The sequence below is a fragment of the Agelaius tricolor genome, unplaced genomic scaffold, assembly GCF_023055355.1.
Source record: "Agelaius tricolor isolate 1412-34295 unplaced genomic scaffold, bAgeTri1.0.p SCAF_3, whole genome shotgun sequence".
Classification (NCBI taxonomy): domain Eukaryota; kingdom Metazoa; phylum Chordata; class Aves; order Passeriformes; family Icteridae; genus Agelaius; species Agelaius tricolor.
In genome coordinates this window covers 10,098,641-10,125,925 of record NW_027269263.1, presented here as the reverse complement: position 1 = coordinate 10,125,925, position 27,285 = coordinate 10,098,641, and the positions used below count along the sequence as shown (strand labels likewise).

The window sequence follows — 27,285 nt, the reverse complement described above, 5'->3', positions numbered from 1 at the left end:
AAGAAAAAAGGCACTTCTCTAAATACCATTCCCAACCACTCACCAACAGATAAGAAAGTCAGAGTTCACCCCTTCCCACACAGCCCCAGAAAAAAAGGATTCCAGAAGCTCAGTTACCACCCCCAAGTTACAGTTCCACTGCTGAGCTACTAAAGCTGTAAGACAGAAGAAATCACATTATTTAAGCCCTTACTTACCCAACCAGGGCTGAGAATATTCTGATACCTTTCAGGAGGCACCAGCAGAAGCTGCATATTTTACACAGTCAAGACAGACACACAGCAAAGAGAAAGGCTACACAAGACCAGACAGCTCCCACAGCCAGCATTCCTGACCACACAGGAAACAATGCAAACCAGGTAAATATACACTGATAAAAATGCACAATCTCCTCCCAAGGTAAGCAGGACACACAGCCCCGAGGAGACTCCCCAGATATCCCAGCACAGCCAAACCCCACTGCTCTGAGACTCGCCCAGCTGGCAAGCTTTGCCAGGCCAACAACTCTCCTTGGGTGCTCTCCCTTTTTCTCTGGTGTGGCATTCACATTCTCTGAAAAAATCTCTTCACCCAGGATTTTTCTCCTGGGAAGCCGAGAAGCCTCAGAGAAAAAGGAAAGCAATTCTTATCTCATTTGCTTCTCCTCTGTTTTGTTCATATGGAATGTGTTTGGAGATTGTTTATCCAATAGGTGATCGTTTCATTGGTTTCCGCTGTGAGTTGTTTTCACTCTTTGGCCAATCAGGGCCAAGCTGTGTCGGGGCTCTGGAGAGAGTAATGAGTTTTTCATTATTATCCTTTTAGCCTTCTGTATGTATCCTTTCTCTACTCTTTAGTATAGTTTAGTATAGTATTCTTTAATATAATTTAGTATCATAAAGTAATAAATTAGCCTTCTGAGAACATGGAGTCAGATTCATCATTCCTTCCTTTGTCTGGGAGCAATGCAAATACAATACTCTGGCAGGGAAATAAATCTCCATAGGACAGGCACAGCCAGCCAAAAAAAGCTCCCCAAAAGCCCCAGGAGCCCTCCCCCAGGACAGCAAAAGGCACAGCCCCTTGCTCAGTGTGAACCCACCAGGATGCTGCTCCCTGCCCCAGCAGCATCACCCCAGCATCAGGAGGCTGAAGCCAAGCAGAGGAGCAGAGCAGGCAGCTGGGGAGATGGTTTATCTTATTTCTTCACTGCAAACACAGCAGGGTTGTTTATTTATTTGTTTCAACCTCCCTGAAGCATCAGAAACCTTCAGAATAAGCACAGCAGACCCTAAGCCAAGGCTTAATCACAGCTCCTGTGCTGGCCCAGCCTTCAGGGACACACAGCAGAAGCAGACAGACTGCCTGAAGCTTTCAAACCCAGCTGCTCTCTACTTTGCATGGCACTGAAAACGCACAGATCAAAGCACTAGTTATCAACTCTGGTGTGAAAACTAAGGCAGGGAAATAGTTCCTTGAATATTACTTAGGATCAGTCTGTAGCTTTTTAATCAGAATCACCATGACTTCCCTGTTGTAACCACAGGACATCTCTGCCCCTCGAGACCTACCTCTTCTCCCTTCTCCTTTATAGCCTATTTTATTTTGCAGCTGATCCTGTTGCTAAGCCATTCACCAAAAAAAAAAAAAAAAAATTTAAAAAATCCCCTACAGATCTCTTTTCCACACAATATTACTGAAATTTTTTAGTTAAGGACTGGAGACTTTCCTTGTCACATGATGTTTCCAGAATTGCATTAAAGAACAATCAGCAGTGGGCAATGAGGAGGACCTCCATAGGTAAGGGTGAGTAAGTAAAGGCAGTAATCCCTCATTTTGGCAAAACAACAGCAGGAATAACGTGTATGACTGCAGGCTTAATTATTCCTGTGCTCTCATGGTGGGACTTGAGGGAGAGTGAGACTACCTGGTCTCTTTGAGTTGCTGTAAATTCATTCCTGTAAATGCCAAATGTGCAGAAAAACTGGGTCAGCCTGGTTTTCTTCAAACACTCCAAACCAGCCTCTTATCCTGAGGTGCTCTCTCTGGAAGAAATGCTGTCAAAATTCAACATCTCTTTAGTTATTTCTGCATGCAGAAGATGGGGGACCCAGCCCTGGCTGGCAGCACACAAATGGCTTCACCTCCAATAAGGCACCAGCAATGCAGCAGAAGCCACCAGCAGATTTCATGTACCTATGTACAAAAATTCTCCTCTCTCGTGGCATGTTTAGCACTAAAACTGTCACCTCACTCAGCAATGAATCCCTGTGAATTCAAAATGAGCTTCTTCGTGCCTGTGTACAGCTCAAATCAAAGATGTTATCACTCAGGACTTGTGGGAATGTCTGTGTCATTCATAAATTATGAACTAGACTTCTTTAAGCTGTGGTAATTACTACAGGTATGCAGCACTGCACAGAAATGTGATGTTTACAGAGCAATGCTTCACTAAAATGTCAATATTATAAAGCCTGTAACTGATTAAATTATTCTGGATGAGAACTTTAGCAGATATGAAACAAACCAGCTTTTTTGATGCTGACAGAGGCAGTACAATTTACCAACTGTAAATTTCAGCTGTTTTTCTGCTGCTTTCTTGCCCTCTGTTGCATCCATTACAGAGCATGATCACCTGCACATCTGATGAAGAGTATCCTAGAAAATAGTCTTGCAATGCAGTTCACTTTCCTTCACAACCCTCTAAAGGTATTTAAAGACAAGAAAAATATTTGGGGAATGTGTTACATTATTATGGCAGAAACAAACAAACAAATAAAAACTGTTGCAGAAGATACAAATAATAGTTTAATTTTCAGAAGAAATATTTTGGGAATGTATTATACTATTATGGCTGGAAAAAAACCCAAACAAACAAATAAAAACTATTGCAGAAGACACAAATAATAGTTTAACTTGAAATTAATACCTACTGCAACCTTTTCCCCACCCCATATTTTTTGCACTACTTTGCACTGCTATAGCAAAGAAGGTAGAAACCCACCAACTCCAAATGACAAATATATGTGCACAAAATAGATACAGCCTGGGAAATAAAAAAGGCTTCCTTTGGAATTGAAAGGCAGAACCACAATTTATTTTCAATTGCTTGAAGCTTAATTTTGAAACTGTTTCATTTCAGTTACAGATCCAAGCCTAACTTGTAAATTATGGCCAAAGTTATTGTGACCACAAATACAACAGTGATTGCTGCAAATGAAGATTTTTACATTTGTTTGAGATGCCATCTCATTCCAGTTCCTGCTGGCATTTATATACTTCTACAAATCAGTGTGCATAGAGACAGAGAGGACTGGGGAGCTGCTGTTTATTTAACTGTTGCTTGTTGAGGAAAGAAGAACCAACACTGTCCATTTTCTCTCCTGGTAGTGGTGGTTCCCAGAACAGCCCAAATTACAGCCACAGCAGATCCAGCCCTGTGTATCTCAGGGGGAAGGATGGATATTTCAGGGATCCTGTTGGTCCATGAGGATCTACCTGCCCTCTGAATGCTGTTTGTTCCTGGAGAATAAGAGGCCTGCATACGTCCAAGTTTCATATTTAGATTACACTTATTACTGCATAATGAGGAAAAATGACACCCCCAGCACTCTCCATCAAGACATGGTTAAACAAACGTTTAGCAATGAGTTCATAAAAACAAAACCAATTAATTTACTGTGCTTATTCAACACCAGTATCTCAGTTCCAGCTAGTTCAGGAGGTCTTCCACAGGTATTAAAAGTTAATTCTGCTAGGGACAATCCAGTATGCAGCCTTGTCTGGTCAGATGCTCCTTTTATAAATCTGACCTCTTGTTCTACATTCCTTTACTTCACCTTTTTGGATGGGATGAGGGAATTCAAACAGAGAATCAAAGATCCTCCATAGATTTCACATGTACACAGTGAGTTTTGAAGCCACTTTTAAGAACTCATTCACTCAGACTCACACCACAGTTGAAGAGGAAAGGACATCTGGAGGTCATCTGCATTTCAGCATGGAAGGTGAGCCAAGTTCAGGAACACTAATTTAGGCCTAACTATCCAGGGCAAACAAGGAACAATTCTTACCCTGTTTTCGATGAAGTAACTTGAAACATCTTGATGGCAAATTATGATCAAATTTGACTAAAGGACACAGATTGCAAAGAGGATTAATCTCTCCTACCAGCTCTGTAAAAACAGGCAGCCAACAGTAGCTATCTTGATATTAAATTTAAAAAAAAAAAAAAAAAGCAGCAAGAATATTAATTTTCCTTTACAAAAAGTACTATGCAATGATTTCATGAAAACAGAGGGGTTTGCATCTCATAAAAACAACAAGAAAGTCAAACTACAAACTGCAGTGCCAGGACACCAGGTCATTTTTGACTCAGAAGGCAGAGCACTGTGCACTGAGTCACCAGTGCTTCCAGTCTGCTGCCAAGTCCTCCCATCCAAACACCTTATAGTTCTGGGAATGCCATAATGAAGTCACTGTCAGAGTTGTATGATGTGACACTATGAAGAACCAAGTTCTTTGCCAGCATAATTCTGTTGCTTTCAGGAGAGGTGCTGCAGCAGATCATAATTCACACTGCTGTCATGGAGTCCAATACTTTTATTGAAAAAAACAACCTGAAAAAATACTGACCGTAACTGGCTCTGCATACCTAGTGAGAACAGATAGAAATCACATTCTGTATTAGCCCCAGTGCTTTTGGCTGCAGGCCATAACATGACCTTTATAAAAATAAACTGACCACCAGAAGAGATTTTGGGCATGAATATGTTAAAACACAAAATTCCAATGTAATTACTAGGTTACCAGAGTAGAAACAGAACATTAATTTAAAAAAGCAATTCAGGGATGAATATCCTCCTCATTAGACAAACTTACCAAGGATACTTGCATTCTTGCATTGCTTAGTGGGAGCCCAGTACTCTAAACCCCTGAATCATGACTGACATTGTGAGATTCTCAGTCACTCATTTTCAGCATCATGGTACCAGCTGTCAGCTTCCTGAAAATGTCAGCTTTGTGCTCACTGAAGGAAGAAGGTTCTTTTTAGTCATAGTAAAAAAATTGGAGGAATAACATACCCTTGGATACAAAAGTTTAAATTTCAGAGTCATTGCCATCTTTTTTGGCAGAGGTCTGGCAAAGAATAAAAAGAAAGTTGTGAAAGAAGCCTCTGAAGGCCCCTAATGTTCAGCTTCCTTGACATCTGGGTATTGTATTTATGTTTCCCCCAGACAAAGGAAGGAATGATGAATCTGACTCCATGTTCTCAGAAGGCTAATTTATTACTTTATTATACTATATTATAGTAAAGAATGCTATACTAAGCTATACTAAAGAATACAGAAAGGATACTTACAGAATGCTAAAAAGCTAATAATGAAAACTTGTGACTCTCTCCAGAGTCCCAACACAGCTTGGCACTGATTTGCCAAAGAGTGAAAACAACTCACTGCAGAAACCAATGAAACAATCACCTGTTGGATAAACAATCTCCAAACACATTCCACATGAACAAAACAGAGGAGAAGCAAATGAGATAATTATTGTTTTCATTTTTCTCCGAGGCTTCTCAGCTTCCCAGGAGAAAAGTCCTGAGCAAAAGGATTTTTGAGAAAATGTGAATGTGACATCTGGGAAAGAAGATGGACAAGAGGAGTTTTCAGACCTGGATGAGGCATGTGGACAGGAGGATCTGTGTCACACTGTTCCTGGCACTGTGCTGCCACTACTCACAGCCCATCTCCATGGGCAGATGCCACTCCTGCTGCCAAGGGGATGAGGAACAGCTGTTGAAGGAGGACTGTGGTGTGACAAAGCAACCAAATGCTTTATCCACCTCTGGGCTCCAGGTGGCACATGGGTGAAGGCAGGGCTCAGATCCACCACACCTGGGAACAAGAGCCTACCTCTTGCAGCTGCAGCAGCTGCATCACCCTGATCCATCACAGCTGATCCTGTGTGTGCCACACATGAACTGGGTGAAGGACAACCAGGAGATCAGTAGTTTGCTTTGCTTCTTTTTAATTCTTATTAAAAATCTAGACAGCTGAAACCCACTTTTGGTGAGAAGAGTCTTTAATCAAACAGGGCTCCATTGCGTAAGAGCTTGATGTTACAACAAAAGATGCACAAACCAGTGAACCATCCACAATTTAGTTTTGTGATTTTCCACCACTGCCTAAACAAACAGAGCTAAAGGTTTGTGACAGCTGCTTGTGTTTCCACTATCCCTTTCAGGATCTCAGAGTTCAAAACCACATTCTAGAGAAGCAACTGGCAGAAGGAAATTATTTCTAACAGCTCATCCACAGAAGAGGCCCCATTTTATTATTAATTACTCATATTGCCATAGAACCTAATTGTCCCAGCCAAGAATAGAGGCTCAGTGTGTTCATTCAGCAGAAACAGGAGGGCAAGGGCAGGCCTTGCCCCAAGGACCTTGCCCTCTACAAACTCCTGCTCCAAGCTCCACGTTAACCACTGCAAGCACTGCAAGAAGCCTCATCTAGTGCTCAACACACCCCAGGAGATTTTAGCTGGCCTGAATTCCCAAAGAACTGCAAAAGTCTCACCTCACAGATTTAAATTAAGATTTCCCACATATTCCCATTGTAAAGGTCATGCCACATGCTGGATCTCACTACAGTAAAGCCTGTCACTTAACTTTTCCCCATACAGCAATAGGAACAAGGGGTACTTTGTGGGGTGAGGCTACCCACAGACAGCAGGCAAGGAGATGCATTCCTTGCAGGGAGAGGTGGTTGGAATTTGGTTTCTCCCACCAGCAATGAACAACTAGGTGTATGGAAAGAGCAAAGGAAAAATTAAGGGTTTCAACCAGCTGCTGAGATTAGTAAATGCTGATGTGAATGTCCCAGCAGAGAAGAGTTGTGGTTCAGGAAGAGATAAGTGGGAAGGGGTAGGAAGACTGTAACAAATTGTGGGATGGCAGCCAGAAGCAGTCAGCTTCCAAAGGGGGAAAGAGCAAAGCAGAAAGGGCAGCTCGGGGTGAGAGATGGGGATGTATTCCAGGACCCCAGGTACTCTACACATGCCCTGGATCAGCAGAGTATGTGGGAAGGGGACCACAAAGGGACCCTACAGCCCACAGGGGAAGGATGCTGATGATCTCTAAGGACAAGGGCTTTTGCCACTGAAACACTGCCAAATAATGAACTGAGAAACCAAACGAAGAGGTTTATCTTTGTTTTTTTCATCCTCATTTTTCCTTTAGCTTTGATTGTGATAAAGTAGCAAAACTACCATAACACCATTCCTAAATGGCCTTAATGGTCACCCTGGCACCAGTGGGAGACACTGCCAGTGCACAGCCTGGTCAGTGAGCACAGGGCACTTGATTGCCCTTGCCTTCTGGCTGACTGGCTTTTTTAAATGGAAGGATTTGGAAGATAAATGATTGGACTGAATCTGAGAAAAATCCATGTTTTCCTTGTGATTTAGTCACAGATTTCCTTTTAAATTATGGCTGAACAACCTATCCCACCACAACTTCTGAACCTCTATTACTTGTCTGTAAATCCCCTTATTATTCCTTAATACCAAAACCCTGACTACTTCCACAATAGTGGAAAGTCCTACTTCCACAGTAAAATCGCTATTCTTCTATTTATACACCTGCAACTCCTTATGCCAGGCATTGCAGAATCCCCAGGTGTTACTGCCATGCAATAAATAACATTTATCCACCCTGCTGGGACTCAGTATGCCAAACTGCAGCTCACTGAACGAGCAGCACTCCAAATTTTCAGGCTGTTTCTGCTTTCCCCGAGTGCAGCCTGTGCTGCCATAGGGTAACAAAGAACTAGACCTGCTTACCAACAAAACCACCTTTGAACAACTACAACTGGCTTAAGCTGATGGTTTTTTTGCAAACTACTCTGTATGCAAGTGAGACTTTTCAGACACACATGTGTGGCATTCACATTCTCTGAAAAAATCCCTTCACCCAGGATTTTTCTCCTGGGAAGCTGAGAAGCCTCAGAGAAAAAGGAAAACAATTCTTATCTCATTTGCTTCTCCTCTGTTTTGCTCATGTGGAATGTGTTTGGAGATTGTTTACCCACAGGTGATTGTTTCATTGGTTTCTGCTGTGAGTTGTTTTCACTCATTGGCCAACTGGGGCCAAGCTGTGTTGGGACTCTGGAGAGAGTCACCAGTTTTCATTATTATCTCTTTAGCATTGTGTAAGTATCCTTTCTGTATTCTTTAGTCTAGTATAGTATTTTTTAATATAATACAGTATAATAAAGTAATAAATTAGCCTTCTGAGAACATGGAGTCAGATGCATCATTCCTGCCTTTGTCGGTGCATTCTCTGCAAATACAATACACACAAGCAGTGGTTAATTATTGCAGTGGATTTATTTCACCAGAGTCTCCTTCCACTAAAGACCCCAACCAATGTCAGTGCCCCTGGAGGGCTGGATGTGATACTCTGGCAGCAGCCAAGGTCATGCTGACTCACTCCCTCTGGCTTTTCCCTGCATCCATCCAGTGCCAGTGCTCTGCTAAGTGCTTGACTATTCATTACACTGCCACTTGCAAAGCTGCAATTCCTTTCTCCACAGACAGCACAAACCATCGGACTGCAGGCTCCTAAAAGTGTTGCTTATCAGATTTTGGATGCCTTTTCAAGGGGTGGATTACTTTCTGCTACAAAAATAACTGATGGCAGGAGAGAATCTCTGCTGCTGGGTTTTGGGGCAGAATTCAGGATCCCCTTTCCCAAACCTGCTTCTTCAGACTGGAATATTTGACAAGCACATCCTTGAGTGATGGCAACAAAGCAGCAGCTCTCAGTACCGAGCCCAGCATCACCTGGGGGTGCCAACCTCAGGCTCTCACTGGTTCAGAAACCAAGGCCTGCATTTCAAGAAACATCTTGCAACTGAGAGACTTTTATAGAATAAAAAGTGAGCACAGCATGTTCTCCACCTGCAACTCTGCCTGTTATACCCAGGAAAATGGTTATGTGTACCCAAACAAGGCTCATTTTAGGTTTAAGTTATTGTACTTGCAGGGAATGCCCAGCAAAGGCAGGAATGATGCATCTGACTCCATGTTCTCAGGAGGCTAATTTATTACTTTATAATACTATATTATATTAAAGAATACTATGCTATGCCGTACTAAAGAATACAGAAAGGATACTTACTGAATGCTAAAAAGATAATAATTGAAAACTTGTGATTCTTTCCAGAGTCTCGACACAGCTTGGCCCTGGTTGGCCAATGAGTGAAGCAACTCACATCAGAATCCAATGAAACAATCTCCAAACACATTCCAAAGGAGCAAAACACAGGAGAAGCAAATGAGAGAAGAATTATTTTCCTTTTCTCTGAGGCTTCTCAGCTTCCTAAGAGAAAAAACGTGGGTGAAGGGATTTTTTCAGAGAATGTGAATGCCACATTGTCTTCCCATCAGTCTAATCTGCTACAAAAGCAAATTCAACAACCATAAAAACACAGGCATGCCTCTGAGTGTCTCTAACATCAGCCCAGGGAACTGTGAGTAAAGTACTTTTCAAACACAAGTGCTAAAACTATAATCAAGGTATCACTGCATTTTCTGCTCTTGAATACCTATCTTTCCACAAGCAATTAGACAGAAAATACTTTAAATTACAAATCATGATGCAGTATTAAATAATTTTTACAGCAAAAATGCTTAAAGCCAGGAGCCTATGTGTGTAACACAACAATCACTCAGGTATGTGATCTGTAATTTCAAAGTATGTGGGCAAAAAGAAGTCTAGATATATAGGTTTCAGTGCAAAGCTGCTCAGACTGCTTCATAAAGCAAACCCAATGTTTTCCAATACAAATAAAATACAGACTTTGGGGAAAAATTTCCAAATCTTATCTAAACTTGATAGTTCTGTTACTTTAATGTGGATTTTATTTTGTGAATACAAAGCATCTAAGAATCTACAACATCACTGTAACATTAAATTCAGCATATTTGGAAAAAATGTTGTCCCTCAACTGTGTTGTTCCAGATTTGCTACTATTTTTACACAGCTGAGCTTACAGCATCTTAAGTGAAAGTTTTGTTATTATCAGATGGCAACCATCAGCTCTTAGCTGGCAGAGAAATGAAAAGCTTACCTAATGCCCAAGAAATGGAATTACCTAATGCCCAAAGTAATGTACTCCTAACAATGCCACGAGACTCCATCTCCCTTACTGGTATACACAGACAATTATATTCCATCTAAATTCTGTCCCTCTTCTCTAATGTTATATATCATACACTTTATTTCACAGAGTCCTTGGTACCATATCCTTACAATTTACTTTAAAATTTGTCACTAAGGACCCAGATTTATGACTGAGATTTTATGGATTAGTAATTGATCTAGTGCACATTTTTAGCTTACTGCAGATGGGAAGATCCATGTCAGCTGAAAACTCTTTCCTTCAGATTTCTGCTGTGTTCTGTGTTTGGCTGTGGGGGTTTTTTCACCTTGTTCTCACACATTTGGGGCTGGTCAAGTGCATGCACATGAGCAGTCACAGAAGCTCAGCAGAGTTATAACAACTCATTAAACTGCAAGAACAAGATCACATGCTTGAGACACAATAATTATAATTATGCCAGTTCTTCCCACTTTGGTGGGAAAAAATCTGAATTCTCAGTTTGTAACATATTTTATCCCTTGCATCTTGATGACAGTGCTGTTTGCCAGCAGGTGGTAGGCAGGGATTCAGCAATAAATCATTGCTCCCTTTTATCTTTGACTTACCCATGGAGGCAGGACTTCAGCACTGGTCTTGGAGTCATACCTGCTATAAATGACCCTTAGGCACAGCCCTGAATAGAGGGTATATTGTTAGAGATAGCATTCTTCACATGGGATGCTTAAATCCAACCTTTCCTCGCTGTTTGTAGGTGAGAATTTCAAGCAGTTATCAAAGAAAGAAAGAACAATACAAATGTTCCCTTCAACTAAACTCAGGTGAGCTCTGCATGTCTGCCATTGCTGTGCAGTCACCTGGAATTATCCAGAACCAAGCAAACTTTTAATGCTTTGTAAAAACTCTAGGAGGTATTCAGGGTATGAGCAAAACTTTTCCTACTCACCTAAAAAAAAATAAGCCCCACAAACTTGTCTTTATTGATAGTATTTATTATAGGAACCACAAGCTACTGAGAGCCCGTATTTAATAAAAATAATCACAGATTCAAGTTGGACAATACAGTTGTTAAGTATCTTGGCTTAGCCATCAAATTCAGAACCAGAGGCAATGACTACACAGGCACTTTAACCCAAGTGTGAACTCTCCATCTGCCTCCAGACCAAATGCTCCAGTTCTCTTAAAACTCAAAATGCCAAAAGGTTGAGAGTTCTACCGCTCTGGGCAGGGCCAGGATGCAGCGCAGTTTGGCATCCTGCACCTTGCCTTGTGAGTAGACAATACTCCAGTCCTGAGAAGACAAAATCCAAATCATGCTGTGCTCATGTTTGGCCAAGAGCCAAGCTTTTATAAATTAATTGTTTCACCAAGCCACCTGTTCCCTTTGCCTGACCCAAATTCTTATCTTTATCCTTAAAAGTCTGCTTTTGTCTTCCTATCTGAGCTTTACAACTGCTCGGAGCTGCAGCTGGGTTTTCCCCTCTACGTATCCAAAACAGAAGTTAAAACTGCAGCTATTAGCAGCTTCCAGCTTCCTCAGTGGGAATCAGCCATTAGCCAATGATGACAAACAGCAGCACTGTGCAGCTCATTCTCAGTACACTGACATTTAAATCCATCCAGAGTGCCTAAGGCATCCAAGGAAAGCCTGTTTGGTGCTGACAGAGTACAAGATTTGTACTTCCAAGAGTACAAATCAAATTCACAGCACTGCCCCTGCCACCTGTGTGTCACCTGTGAGCTCTGAGAGATCACAGAATTAAAAACAAACAAACACAGACTGAAAAAACCCAAACCACCAGGAAATAAAGTTCATATAATTTAGCTGAAACATCCCCAGAGGTGACTGACTGAAGTGAAAGGTGACCAGCTCAGCTAACTGAGGATGTCTTTGATGCTTCTTGGCTCAGCAGTGTTGTCTCTATCAGATAGGTAACTACTGGCTGTGTAGAGGGGTTGAAAACAGTGCAGGGGTAACTTAGGTGTGATTCAGGGGAGCAAGGGTGTGGAGAAGGTATGGCAGCACCATGTGGATCATGGGCCCCATTCTAGTGTTGATCAAAAGGTCTGAGTGCATTATCTAACCTCACTGGGCATCAGCTGTCTTGTCTGGGCTTAAACAAATAATTACAGAAGCCATACATTTTTTTTTTTTTTAAAGGGGGTTGAGTTTCCTAAAGCCTTATGGAAAGGTGTCTTCTTCCTCTGCATCCACACAGCCAATCTGATTTTAAAGCTGCCCTAAAAGTGATCTTTCCTAGGATGCTTTTGATGGTGAGGCTGCTACAAAGCAAAGTGGACAAATCCTTGGTTGTTTCATTTTCAGTCCATGTTAAAACATTTCAAAGTATTTTGAAACAACAATATTTCTAGGAGCCCCTCATGTCCTTACAATATCTGAGCATAGTATGGAAGATCTAATCTGCCAAAAATGGTCAGATTTCTTACATTCACACAATGACAAAAAGGCTCTTTAATATAAAAAATCAATTCCACATCTTAGAGAGCAGCAAATGAACACCAAGTAAGATATAGGGCAAAGACTGAAAAAAAATGTGAAAGTACATAAACCATCATGAGGAGACAAGAACAGTACAAGAATGAGAATCAGGCTGCAGACAGAGAGGGAGGAACCCCAAGAGAGATGAAGAAAATGGGATTGGACACATTTCAGTCTTAGTGAAAGCCTTTTGGTGTCTCATAGGTCTGTCCCAAAACCATAGATTTAGGACAGTGGCCTGCTCCTTCTTTTAACTACCAAGTTAATTAAACTTTGATAGTGAAAGAAATTCAGAAGCATAAATATTATAATCTCAAAATTATTTTTAATACTGCTCTCTGCAGAGAAGTAGAGACACCAACAAAATACTAATCAGCAACCTAGCTTAATTTCTACCTGCCTACCTCAGCTTTAGGCACCTGCCCTTGCTCAGGCACATTTTTCACCTTCTGACTAGTCCCAGCTACTTCCATCTGTAGCTGGTCTGTACTCACAGCCTGCATTCACAGTACAGTACAAAAAATTGCTGGTTTCTCCTCATAAATATCTGCTGTGAGAGATGCAAGTGATAAAGGGACAAAGGGCACATTCATGTATCTACATGCTATATCAGTTCCTCTAAATTAGGCAAATACTCTCTCTCCTCCCACATAAAATGAGTGGTTTTGATTTCTCAAGGAAATGAGGAAAGAAGAAGGCTATGAAAGTCACAGAAGGAATGTAAGACAATTCAGCAGAAATGAATACATGCTTTTCAGTCTCTGTCATTATAATTTAAAATCATCACTCCCCCCCCAAAAAAAGTACAGTACAGAATTGTGCTGAATTAAACATTACCCCCTCAGGTATCAGACAAAGAGGGAAGGGAAATCTATAACAGAGGAAAAAGGGAGGCAGGAGCAAGCGGTGATTTGGATTTTACTCTCCTTGTCCATATGGAGAAAACACTGATGCAAAAACATAAGAGAGGATGAGGTAATGAAGAAAAACCACACTCAATCTCAAGAAGAAAGCTCTTCTTCTAGAAGCCCTCAATACAGAAAAACACATGATCGTGCATGTATTTTCCTCCAACTGCATAAGGTATATAAAAGTTGCCCAGGTGCAAATTCACTCTATCTGACTTTGAGAATGCTCCTCATTTTACCATGATGAATGCTCACAAATTACTGTTTTATGCCAAATCCTATTTTCTCCACCATTGTTTTGCCCCTCTTGCACTTTCAATAAAGCCAGGTGTTCACCCTGGATGCTGTTGTGCACACAGACTGCACACACACACCCTGAAAAAGAAAATCCACTAAGCAACACAGAAGGGAAGGATAAAGTATTTCACCTAAAGGAAGGTCAATAGATGGTAGCAAATGATTTCTTTTCTAATCCACTATAAAAAGGCCTAATTCCAAACAGATGGGGACCTTCAGATTAAAATCTCTCCTGTGACCCCCAATTTTCCATTCATAGGCCTTACACAAGAAGTAGTTCATAATGATAATGTGTGGCTCACCCATTAACACATCAATCAGTCATATTAGATTTGGTACTAATCCGATATTTCCTAGAAAATCTATGGAAAATTTACTTTTCCGTGACATAAATCCACTTGTAACTTCCATTTATCTCTGAAGAGTTCAACCCAGATGACTGATTCAATCAGAATTGCTCAGATTAGAAAGATATTTATTTGATGAAAGAATAAAATGAAAGAAAATAATTTAACTATTGGGAGAAAACAAACTGAAGATTTAGATTTGTTTTGTGAATATGTCCTGAAAAGCAGTGCTGAAAGCTGACCATCCCTGCTAAAGGGCTGGCTATCATAGGAGGACTAATATTGCATGTTCATCTGTACTGGCTGCTAAGGATAAAACACAATTAACTGAGAGCAACTGGGAATACAGGTTCCTGGAAAAAAACCCAAAAGCTTCATCTACATTTTTCTTTGCGTGCTGCCAAAGCTCCAACAATAGTTCTAATTTCCCCTAACATGATTCCAGCTGCTTATGTTTTCTGTAGGCTAATGCACAGGATTCATTTCCTCTTGGAGGAAGCAATCCTGATGTAATTCGATGAGCATCTCTTTTAACATCAATAACCCCCTCTTCCCTCTGCATTCACTCCTCTCCTCGTGCTGACTTTTAGGCAAAGGTAAAACAGTTTTTGGGAGGTATTGTGAATCAGATGATGAAACCAATCTGGGTTACAGACAGCAAGAACCCCTCCTCAGTTATTTTTAACTGAGGCTAGTTTCCTATCCTGCTGTGACAGCTGAGAGCCAGAACAGGGGCAGGAATGGCAGAAGGAGATGTAGGATTGTCTTGCTGAGAGATGAGCACATCCAACTCAGCCCTTAGTAACCCCAGGTCACTGCAGACTTATTAACAAGCAAGAGAAAATGAAATTCAAGCACGAAGTGAGGTTGTGGGCCTGCTGACAGTCACTGTTTCCAGGCAGGACATGACTGTGCATAGGGTAACTCACAGCAACACGCCACTCAAATTTAACTGTGCACTGTGGGCACCCTTAAGGGACTTTGCACTGCTCAAACCCCCTTGCTCTCTCTGCCCCCTTCTTCCCCTAGTGCAACCTCCTCTCACAGCAGGACCAGTTCTGCCCTCACACCAGGTTCCTGAAGGTTGCATCCAGTTGGGGCTTAAAAAGTTCCATGGAAAGAGACTGCATGACCTCTCTGGGCAACACCTGTGGGACTGCCTGTGCTCACGGGGAAACAGATCTACCTTAAATTCAGTCTGAACCTCTGTAGTTTCAATTTATGCCAGTTATCTCTTGTCTTCCCACCCTCCACAGAATCACAGAATGGCTGCAGTTGGAAGGCACAGCTGGAGGTCAGCTACTCCAACCTCCCTTCCTCCAGGGAAGCAGATCCCACAACCATTCTGGGCAACCACTTCCAGTGCTCAGTCACCCACACAGTGAAGAAGTTCTCCCTCATGTTAAGGCAGAACTTGCTGTGCAACAATTTCTACCCATTGCCTCTTGTCCTATCGTTCAGGACCACCAGGAAGAACCTGGTCCATCCTCTTGACACCCTCCCTATGGATACTACTGACATTGAAAAGATCCCCTCTCCTTTGGCTCAAGGCTGAACAGCTCCAGCTCACTCAGCCTACCCTTGTAAGAGAGATGCTCCAGCCCCTTCATCATCTTTGCCACCCTCTGCTGGACCTGCTCCAGGAGCTCCATGTCTGTCTTGCCCTGAGGATCCCAGAACTGGACACTGCACTCCAGATGTGCCTCACCAGGGCTGAGTAGAGGGACAGGATCCCCCCCTCAACCTGCTGGCAATGCTCCCCAGGACACCAGTGGCCTTCTTTGCCACAAGGACACTTTTCTGGCTCATGGACAGCTTGTTGTCCAGCAGGACCCCCAGGTCCTTCTCTACAGAGCTGGAGAGACCCAGCCAGGTGCATGGGGTTATCCCTCCCCAGGTACAGGATCCTTCACTTGCCTTTTCTGAATTTCAGGAGGTTCTTCTGTGCCCATCTTTCCCATCTCTGTCGAGGTTCTTCTGAAGGGCTCACAGCCTTCTGGGGTATCAGCCACTCCTCCCAGCTTTGTGTCACAGTGAACTTGCTGAGGAGGCATCTGCCCCTTTGTCTGAGTCACTGATGAGTTAAAACAGTACTGGACCCAGTACCAACCCTTGGGGGACACCACCAGTGACAGGTCTCCAACTAGAGGTACAGGGCACTTCCAAAAAATGCCTGGCTCTGACATCTCAACACACTTTGTGTCCATGCACAGGTTGATGCTGGGTCCCTCACAGCCCTCTCTTTTCCAGGCTGAAGAAGCTCAGCCCCCTCAGCCTCTCCTCACAGGGCAAGTGCTTCAGCTTCTGACCATCTTGGTGGTCCTTTGCAGAATGCAGTCCAGTTTATCTGTGTCTTTCTTGTATTAAGGGCACCCAAACTGGATGCTGTTTTCTAGATGTGGTTTAACAACTGCCAGTCTGGAAGTGATAACCACTTCTCTCAATTTACCAGCTCTAGTTCCGCTACTAAAGGTCCAGGATGCTGACAGAATTCTGCGTCAGGACACACCACTGTCCAACATTCAGCTTACTGTCCAAAGGATTCCCAAATCCTTTGCCACAGACCTGACCCATTAGTCAGTCAGTCAGTCAGTCCATCCCCAGCCTGTAATAACTGAATGTGCTCATCTCTGAGCTGGGTGCTGGGCAGCACAGCCTTTCTGAGTGACTCAACGTGAGCAGGCACCAAGGACAAAGTGGTGAGATCAGGATGAGATGCCCAAAATGTTTTGCCTCATCCAACACAAGCCCACAGACGCTGCCACTGGAAGGAGGTGTAAAGATATACTGAGATGGCAGCAGTTCACAGCTCCCAAGCTCCATATTTGGAACACATTTAGCTTTGGGGAGAATTTAGAACATCTCAGTTCAATTTATGAGCTGCTTCACACTTTCCTAACTGTCCTGTGATGTAGATGGGTGTGTATAAGAATCCACATTTAAGACGGCTGTATTTGGGATACTTTTTGGGAGGAGTCTCCCTCTCCTCCAGCCTTTTTGAATCCAGAGAAGTCCCACCAAATGTACACTTCAAAGATGGAAGAGGCAGAGATGATTCAAGCAGCAGGAGGGTGAGAGGTTTTGGAGAACAGTGGGGGAGCTGGAGGGGCAGCGTCACTTCAGAAGAGGAGAGGTGGAGCTTGAGTCACCTGTGCTGAAATAGTGCAAGGAAGAGCAGAACAGAAAAGAAGCTGCCAGAGAGACCTTCAGCTCTACTCCTCAAAAAACTCTTTCAGACACAGACCAAGAATTACTTCTGGAAGCCCTATTAGTAAACTGAGTAAGCATTTCATGATCATTGATACAACATTTCTGTGAGGTAAAGAAAATAAACACCTGCCAAGGAGAGGGCTACTCACCACTAGTCTGGTTTCCAAGCATTTACCATGGATAATTTGCTTTTAAGTAAAGCAAGCACCAAACTGCCTGGAAATCAGATATCCAGTGTCCTGTGCAACCCAGAAGAGTTTGTCTCCATACAATGAAATACATAAAAGCCAAGAAGCCAAGCGAAATATTGCTTAAATTAGTCAGTCAGAGGGGAGTCAAGGGGAGGAACAGCTGCCATGTTCATGATTTGATTCCCAAAGAGAAATCTCTGCTAGGATTTCCCAGGCCTAACTCTTGCAGAGTTGGACACCAAAGCCTTCCATCCCCATTTAATCATGAGCAGATGCGACTGATAATTCTCTGCTTTAAAAACTTTATGGACCACCAGTGTCCAGTGGCTGATCAGAGAATCATGGAATTGCAGAGGTTGGAAGGGACCTCCATGCTAAAGCAGGGACAGCTACAGTAAACAGGCAAGAAGATCAATATGAAGCCATTTTACACTTCCATTAGAAGAAATAGAACTAACAACACACATTATTCTTACAGCAAATGCAATGTGAACATGTAAGAGCAGATATAATAAAACCACTGGAAGATGCTTTACATAAAATATGATGGTAATTAAACTCCCAGCTCAGCAAGACAATGAAAACAAGCTACCTTCAATCCCATGGCTAATATCAAGTCCTAGTCTCTGAATTTTTATGGACTGTAGATTAAAAGGCACATCAGCTAAAGTACCATTGGTAACAGGGGCCCTAAAATGACAGTGTTTCACCAAAGATCCAAAATTCTACTAGACTGAGATGTAATTGACTAGAGAAACATCATTTTCAGACTGAGAAAAAAAAAAAAAAACCCAAACCCTATGAAAATTAATAAAGCTTTAAATAATAATACTGGTTTTGCAACATAAATTTATTTCATGGCCCAAAACATCAAAATATTGGGCTAAAGCAGAGACCTCTGAACTCAGCAGAAGAAACATCAGAGGTTACCAAAACAATTCATACTGCAGGGTAGATAGCATATATCCTGTACACAAGTATTAATATTTAATGTAATATATCATGATTTGCTTTTACTTCAACATCCTATAATGGCCTTAGTTTCCCATTTCACTCTCCAATGATGGAAATTATTGTACAGCAGAGGTATTGCCATTTATATGGAAAAGGACTGCTCAAGTCCACTGGAGTTTTGGATTGCCAAGGAGGATAGGAGAAATCTTCAGATCGCAGTCTGCCAAATCATGGCTGAGTAAAGTTAAAGATAGGCAGCTCTTCAACTGAGTAATAAATACAATGAGGTCCTAACAACAGAACACAAGCAATCAATAATAAAACTGTTAAAAAAATTAAGACTTGTCTCAAAAAGTCAACCCCAGTAACTGAATCTGTTCAGAGAAGGACTGCAGAAGGAGAGGAAATTGTCCTAACATGATCCTGGCCACCCTCTTGCACCTACTATTCCTTGGGAATGGACAAACTGCTTATTCTAGCACAAATCTGAGGCCTAGTTTCTATGCCCCAATATGGCATCAAAGAGGATGCAAACACAGTGAAGTAAGAGCACAGCACAGATTCCTGTCTGTCTGTCAGTCAGTCACTCTTAGCATTCAGTGTCCTACCATTGGGCAGCACATTCTTGCAAGGGCCTGCTGGAGGAAGGACACAAAAACCCTCCTCCACACATTTTGGATGGTGCTTTACTAAACCAAAAATGTGTCTCTGGACTTCTCTGCCCCCTTAAGAGCTTTCAGAATTTTGCCTCACTGGTATTGTTGGAGGCACCATTTGCTTCTGTCTCACCAGCACAGGTCTGACTTGTGCTGAGGGAACTGTCATAATGGAGGTGCTAACACAGAAGTAGAAAACAGATAACAGCAAGGGCTAAGAGAAAATTCTCCTTTGCAGAGTGCATGTGCAGTAAGAATCAGTGTGGTTTCTGCTATGAAGCTTAAAAGCAAGAAAAGAATTGCTTGCACCCTAGGTGGGGGATGGAAATGCCCTACCTGCTGCTAAGGACAGCTCTGAAATAGAGAACCCTGGCTCTGGACTGGAAACTGGAAAAGCTCCACTCTTGCTTGGTTGGCATCAGGCAAGCTACAGGATTTCTCCTGTTCCTCCTTCTGTGAAAATCCCCTCAGTATCCATGCTGTGGCTGGCACAGCATGAAGGCATGGCCCCACAGGAGGGTTGCAGAGCATGCACCGACTTCAAGGAGAGGCAAACAGGAAAAGAGTTTATGCCCATCTTTGATTTCAATTAATTGCATTGACTGACTAATCCCTCTAGTTTCATAATTTCAACTCTGTTCCTTGCACTATCTCTCCTATCCATGGCCATGTGCCATCCTGGCTTCTCATCAGTCTTCTTTTGTACAAGATCATGGTGGGTAACAGCTACCTGCAGCTTTGCTTATCTCCTTCTTTGTCGTCTTCTTTTTTTTCCCTAGAAACTTCATTGCACTTTCCCCTTTTAATTCTGTTCCTCTATTACTGTCAGGTCATTTCAAACAGCACTGCCTTCATGCCAGTGCTAAGTTATGTATCTCCATCCCTCACTCTGTGATTACTGGTTTCAAAAGTCCTGAGCCTACTCCATAGGCTCAGGGGGGGCAGGGAGGCAGAGATCGAGTTTAAGGAGACCAATAGGTTTTCCTGAAAAACAGCTTTATTCTTCATGTTGAAAATAAAATGTTTTCAACTCTTCTGGACACTGAACCAAGTCTGTGGCATAACTCATATACCTGCAAGTAAAATGAAACCCTTATTTTATTAAAAACACTTCTAAAAGGGCATCAGTCAGTAGTCTAAAGAATATAAAGAGAAATAACCTGAATTTTTTTAAGTGTATTTCCTCCATATGGAATATGTTCATGGTTCCTAATAGAAATGTCATTAATTCTAACAGAATTTCTGCACATTCTATATAGCAGGGTTTTATTGTAGAACAAAAAGATACATTCTAAATTTGGGAGAAGATCTGTTTGATGCCTTCCCTTCTGTTTACAAAACCTAGTCAGAATGGAACTACATTCTGAGGCGGTACAAAAACAGCATGAGGTGCAGAGCCGTGAGTGCTGCATACGTGTGCACACACAGCCCTCCCGTAGCTCCCACGTACGTGCACTGTTACCAGCCTCAAGTTACTTCCCTTAAGGATGAACATAGGGACGGTGATGATTTTTCGAAGTCAAGAGTCATGTTTAGCAGAGCTGAAAGGCAAGGTGTAACACCCACCTACTTCATACTTGGAGTGTTACAAAAACACATTCGAAAGATTACCCCAAATCACTCCTCCAATCAAATATTTCACCCTTTCAGCATGACGCAGAAGTTTAATTTCCACTGATGGGTGACCTCGAGAGTGCTGTATACCCGCCCCCCCTCCCAATGGCAGCGGTTCCCCTCACTGGCAGACTAAAGCGGGTCTATAAATAACTTCAAAAGGAATTGTCTCTCTTCTCACGCACTGCAGACAGCTGTTTACAGACATCCCGACTCCTTATGCACTGCGTTGGCCCAGCTCTCATCCCACTCTTTCCTTTGCTCTTCCTAAAAAACCCTTGGGCGATGTGGTGCAGGTAGGACGGGGGACCCTCCCCTGCCGCAAACGCCCGTTCCCACAACTTGAGGGAAGCTGCCGGAGCCGGAGCGCGGCCCCGGGGAAATTTCTCAGGGCAAGGGGGTTGAGATCTCGTGTAATCCGTCCTTAAGCTCCACGGTCCCGGCTGATCCTCGGCCCCGGGAATCCCCTCCTCCCCAGCCCGGAGCGGAGCCCGCAGCCGCTCGGGGCCCGCGCATCGCCCACCTGCAGGGCCGGGCAGGGACACGCGTGTGGGGCCCCGCACCTGCCCGTAGCCCCCGAGACAAAAGCCCGGGCTGCCTCACCTCCTTCAGCTGCTCCAGCTCCTGCTTGAGGCCGTCATACTCCGCCTCCAGCTCATCGTACTGCTGCTTGAGGGTGAGCTTCTCCTCCAGCACCACCAGCCCATACTCCGCCGCCTGGATCTTCTCGTGGGTCGTCTCGGAGAGCTCCCGGGTCAGTCGTTCGATCTCGCTCTTGTAGTGGTCTGCGCCCTGCAGCACCTCCTCCGCAGCCATAGCCCCGCCGGCACTGCCGCGCCGCCGAGCAGGCAGCCAGGGGGCGGGCGCGGCCGAGGGGCGGCACCGGCACGGCCGGCCCGGCCCGGGGATGGGGGTCGGGGCCGCCTGCGGCAGCCGCCGCGGCCGAGCGCGGTCCGCCCCGCCGCAGCCGCGGCCCCCTCCTCCTCCGCCGGCCGCCCGGGACGCGCCGAGGCCGCGCTCGCCTCCCCCGGCCCTGCGGCGGCCCCGGCAGCGGGGACGCCTGGGCTGGCGAGCGGGCGGGCGAGCCCCGCTGCCCGGGGAGGCGGCGGCGCGCTGGAGGCCGGGGCGGCGAGCGGGGCGGCCGGGAGCGCGCCTTCGTGAGGCGGCTCCCGCGGAGATGCTGCTGCTGCTGCTGCTGCTGCTGGCGCTGGCGCCCGCCTCCTCCCTTCCACACGGTCCCTCCCCTGCGCTCTTTAAGATGACAGCGTCCTCGGCTCTGGCATCGCCGCCGGGCGGGCGGGGAGGCGGCGCAGCAGCGGCGGCGGAGCTGCCCGGGCGGTGCGGAGCCGCGCCGGGATGTGGGCGCTGCGCCTGCGGGGCTGCTCCCGGCCGGGCCCCCTCCCTGCCGCTCCCCTCCCGCCCCTCCGCCGCCGTGTCAGCGCCTCTCGGTTCTGCCCGCCGTGATGCTGCTGCAGCGGCGGCGGTGCGGGTATAAGTAGGAAGGGAGATGCAGCCCAGCAAACTGCGGGAGCGCGGCAGCAAGTATTCCCCTGCTATTTCGGGAAACTGGGAAAGCGGAGTTAGCTCTGCTCCATTCCCTGCTCCCGGTGAATTGAGTGCGTTTGGTTCTGGTCAAGGCAACCTGAATGCGAAACAGCAGCGGGGTCGGGGCATTGGGCTAGGGCTGCTCTTCCATCACCATTAGCGCAAGGTCTCGGTGCCACTGATTAGACAGCAGGACAAAACTGATTCAGCTCAGATGCAGTCACACCATTGTTTCTCTGTCAAGTTAACCGGGGGACCTGATGCATAGATTATGTCAGTTTTATGCCGGCTTTATGCTGACTGCAGAAAGACAGATGCTATTCGTCCAGCATAAAATTGGAGTGGTGCAGACAGACAGGAACTGATCTCTTACAAAGCCTGCCAGTAAAAAGTTAACACACCAGACTAGGCGCATTTGACATATTTGAACTGGAAGAGTGAGTTCATCCTGGATCAATGTCATAGCCTTTTTTTTTATACTCAGAGTCTTAGACTCCAATTTAATGTTTCTTCAAACTATGGCCTGCAAATAGATTTGAATTGATATGGGTCAATTTTTGCCCTATGAACTGGCAGGACCTGTTTTTCATGTGTTACAGACTTTTTTTACTTTTATATTTACTCTTTTAGAGGTTGACAACTGAGCTAGAATTTCCAAATTGAGGTGTTTGTTTTAAATAGAAGTTACCTGTAAGAAGATGGATGTCACTGCCCACCAATGCAGCACTGTATTGGAAATCAAAGACAGAGATTTCCTTTCTTGCTGACCTGATAATGTCGTTTTAAACAAGCCACAATCCCTTTCTACCATGGCTTCCCCATGACTAAGAAATAGGTAAAAATTGTTAGATTGCTCAGCAAAGTTATTTGAGATCTGCAAATGGAAGCACTAGTTATACAATGTATGCATACAGTATGTGGCATATATCAATTTTATAAATATATGTGCATGCATACATAACTAATACATTGTAATCCAGCCTGCACAAACACTTGTCATTGTCTAGAGAGCATTCGTGGAAGAAGCAAGCAAAGTAATGGAAGTTCTGTCAATTTTTAGCTTGAAATCCTCTTCCAAAATGCACATATTCAATAAATTCTACTGTAGAAGCAGGTGTGAATATTAATAGGAAAGAAACAAGTGTGAATATTAATATATGAGAAGAGTGAGTGGCTGTCATTGATGAGTGAATGTCAAAAGAGAGGAGAACCCCAGTATCCCAACTGTAATTCCCATGATACAGCAAACCTCAACACCCATTTCTTAAAAGCCAATGAGAGATTCCACAAATCAGAAGGAAAAAAAAAAAAAGCCCAAATTTCAAAGGAGAAGCAAAATGTTGTCTCAAGACCTTTTTAAGTTCTAGTCTAGTTGCCTTCCTCAACTTTGCACCTAGTCCCCTGTGCATGGAAATGTTTATTGAGCACAGGAATAGATCAGAAAACAAACATCTTTGAGACCAGTGCTAAAAATGAGTGGTTGGGTGAAGGATAGTGTGGAAACTGGCTGAAGCACAGGATGCCTACAGCTAAACAAGCCTTGGTATAACTCCACTTAGCATCATTTGGTTGACAATCTCACTCACAAGCCAAGGGCAACCTCACCTCTTCGGAACATCTGCACCCCAGAGGGGAAATCTGGTATTTTACAGTGTGTCGGTTTTTCTGCAACACCCCAAAAGAAAGTGCAGTGTGGAAGGCAGGTGTGGTGCCCTGTGCAGCAGTGTGTGGCATTCACATTCTCTGGAAAAATCCCTTCGCCCAGGAGTTGTCTCTGGGAAGCTGAGAAGCCTCAGAGAAAAAGGAAAACAATTCTTATCTCATTTGCTTCTCCTCTGTTTTGCTGCTTTGGAATGTGTTTGGAGATTGTTTATCCAACAGGTGATTGTTTCATTGGATTCTGGAGTTGTTTTCACTCTTTGGCCAATCAGGGCCAAGCTGTGTCAGGACTCTGGAGAGAGTCACCAGTTTTCATTATTATCTTTTTAGCATTCAGTAAGTATCCTTTCTGTATTCTTTAGTAAAGTATAGTAATTTTTAATATAATATAGTATAATAAAGTAATAAATTAGCCTTCTGAGAACATGGAGTCAGAATCCTCATTCCTGCCTTTGTCGGGACATTCCCAGCAAACACAATAGCAGTGCACAGTGACTGTGAGGTCCTCAAGCTCCTCTGAATTGAAAACACCAAGATGCCCGTGATTTTCTGTGACTAGTGCCCATTTATCCCTCTTCTTGCCTCCTAAATGTAAACAATATCAAACCTGGATTCTTTGGCGATATTTGTCTCTGTTTTAAAAATTGACTTCTTTAAAAGTCTTCTGTGAAAAGTCCCCATTTGTGAGTTGTCAGTTTCTCTGCACTGACTGGGCTGGGCAGCACACACATGGATACCTTCAGACATACATATTTAATTGAGTGAACCCCACCTTTCACTTCTCTATCTTTTCTTAGGCCTAAAAACCAGCACCTACATTCTGTTACCAAGATTCTCCATTTGTATTTATAATGGACTACTAAGGTCACTGATGGATCTGGAAAATATTCCAGCTCCTTTCCCTGTTACAAGGAGTTCTGATTTTGCCTCATTCCTGACTCTGGAGATGAGAAAAGATAGATGATCTTACAATATAAATAGCATCTAAGTTTTAGCCAAAGTCTTCATTTAAAGAAGGAGGTGCTGCTGCATGACCCAAAGGTGGTCATTCCCTAGGGATTATCCCATAACAGAGGCAGTGGGACCTCCTCTGATGGAGATCTCTGGCTTTCTGGGGTGCCTGTGATAAACTATGGATTCAAGTTATGGATTCAGTGGTGTCAGCAAAGCTCTGGTACCTTTAGGAGCTCACTCATCAGTGCAGATAGCCCCAAAACAATGATACTGGCATTTCAAATAATTCCACTGCCCTGGTGTGATCACCTCACATTGGTTTAAGCCCTGCTGCGATGCTCTTGGGTTTTCTGCCTCCCCAGGTTCCAAAAGCATACCCTGGTCTTATTAAAGGTTGGCATATCACCCTACATTGTTATCTCTCCTTCATTTTGCCCTGTGCACCACCTTCACATGAATATTTCAAGCAAGTCTCAAGTAATTTTGTCTCCATGTCATACCACATACTTTAATAAAACAAGCTTCATTCTGACTGCATCCATTTCATGGGCATGAAACTGAATTCCTTTGAATTCCTGAGATGTGATACCACTGGATTCCTAAACCAAGGATAAGAGGTTCCAGTACTGATTACACATTTTTTTAACCAATCAGGTATTCAAGCACAGGGAAAATTCCACAATTCAAATCTTACTCAAGATATTATTAAATTTCAGATCATTTAAGAAGCATTTAATGACCTCTATGAAATGAGTGATTGGTTCTGTGCCTTAGTGACAGTGCAGCTGTAAAAGCAGCCTGCACTGTATGGCAGAAGGCTGGATCTGCACCTGCAGCATGCACAGACATCCCTGTGAGTCCATTTGTATGGAGCATCTCAGAGCACCAGAGCCCAAACCAACTGAGAACTGCTAATTAGCAGTGTTTGGCAGACTCACCAGAGTGGCCAAAGGGGGAAAAAAAAACAACAAGAAAAAGAAAGGTATGAGGACCAATCTGTCATTGTTAATGAAAATGGCATTGATTTCCTGAATGGGAAGAAAAGGAAAAGCACTGAGAGAAGTCTCTATGGGAACTGTGCTGGGTCTGGTTAGGAAATAAACAAGTGACTGTAACACTGCCAAAGCTTTATTTTTCTCCAGCACTGAATATAAACATCACCTTTGTAATGAATGGTCAGCCTAGAGATAAAAGGGAGACACTGGGAAGAAAATGAAATTTAAAAAGATATTATGAGATCCTAGTCCAATAGAAATGGTAATAGGTTTTAAGAAAATTAGTTTATGGAGACTGTTAAGAGAAACTAAACACAGGAGCTAAGAAACAATAATGCATATAATAAAAAGTAATGATGTTTCTCTGATTAATGAGTGTCAGCATTCAGAAGAGAGGCTTTCAAACAGATGTGTCCTTTTGTGAGTCCTCTGTGAACTGCCTGCAAAGGTAAATAATTTTAATTTTTATAAGCCTTTTTTCAGGTGGAGTTAAATGTGATATACAGGAAACTGTAATTTTACCAGATAATCATTTTGGGCTCCAAAAAGCTGGAGGTTGAAAACCACTTGTGTAGAACATATGGAACCTGAAAGAAAAATGGAGTAAAACAGAACACTTCAACAAGGAAACCAGGGAAAAGGGCTGCACAAAAATGGTTGTCAGGATGCTTTGTGTGTAATGAGCAGGGATTAGAGACTCAAAAATTAATTTTACAAGAAAACTACAAAAATTAAGTGTAAGAACATTTAGAAAATACAGTCAGCAATAACTAAGCAGCCAACTGCTACTTGCATATAGAAAACTTACAGACTGCAGCAAAGAATGTGAATTATAACTGTTGTACTGAATAAATAATTTCAGCCTGAAAGGGTGTTGCTTTCAGGGAGTGTTGCACATGGGTCTTGGTTCAGCTCCACAACTGTAAGCTGAGTCTTTTAATTGACAGCATTGCCCCAGGCTCAAGATCCAGGACACTGCTCTTCCATTCTATGCAGGGACTCAGAACACAAATAAATAATGGCTGAAAGGAGCACAGAAAAGATTATTATGCCTATTTAAACCACCATGCACTTTCCTGTGACACGAGGAAGACCTGCCCACTGAGAATCCTTTGTGCAAACAACTTGTCAGCAATTTAGCCTAGATAAATCAGTGTCACAGTGCTCCTTACTGAACAGCTGCAAACCTGGGAGGAGAAGGGAGAACAGAGTTTATCTCAGATTTACAGCAGAAATACTCCAAAAACAGCAAGAAGCTGGAGTGCTCCTCGGGGCTGCCTGCTGGCCACAGTGCCTGGCTCCCCCTGCTTTGT

General features: G+C 43.6%; 1 protein-coding gene across 14 annotated transcripts in view; it reads right to left on the bottom strand.

Moving 5' to 3' along the window:
* Nucleotides 1-22,187, bottom strand: part of BICD1 (BICD cargo adaptor 1) — a 171,547-nt gene extending 149,360 nt beyond the window's left edge. For 2 of the 14 annotated variants that reach the window (XM_071422421.1, XM_071422427.1), the window contains exon 1: nucleotides 21,423-22,182. In XM_071422421.1, coding sequence (XP_071278522.1) covers nucleotides 21,423-21,635 — 213 coding nt within the window. In that variant the 5' untranslated portion in view covers nucleotides 21,636-22,182. Of the gene's footprint in view, nucleotides 1-21,422 lie in introns of all 14 variants that reach the window. The other 12 variants (XM_071422425.1, XM_071422428.1, XM_071422426.1 and 9 more) reach the window with 10 other exon arrangements.
* Between the last annotated feature and the right edge of the window lie 5,098 nt (nucleotides 22,188-27,285).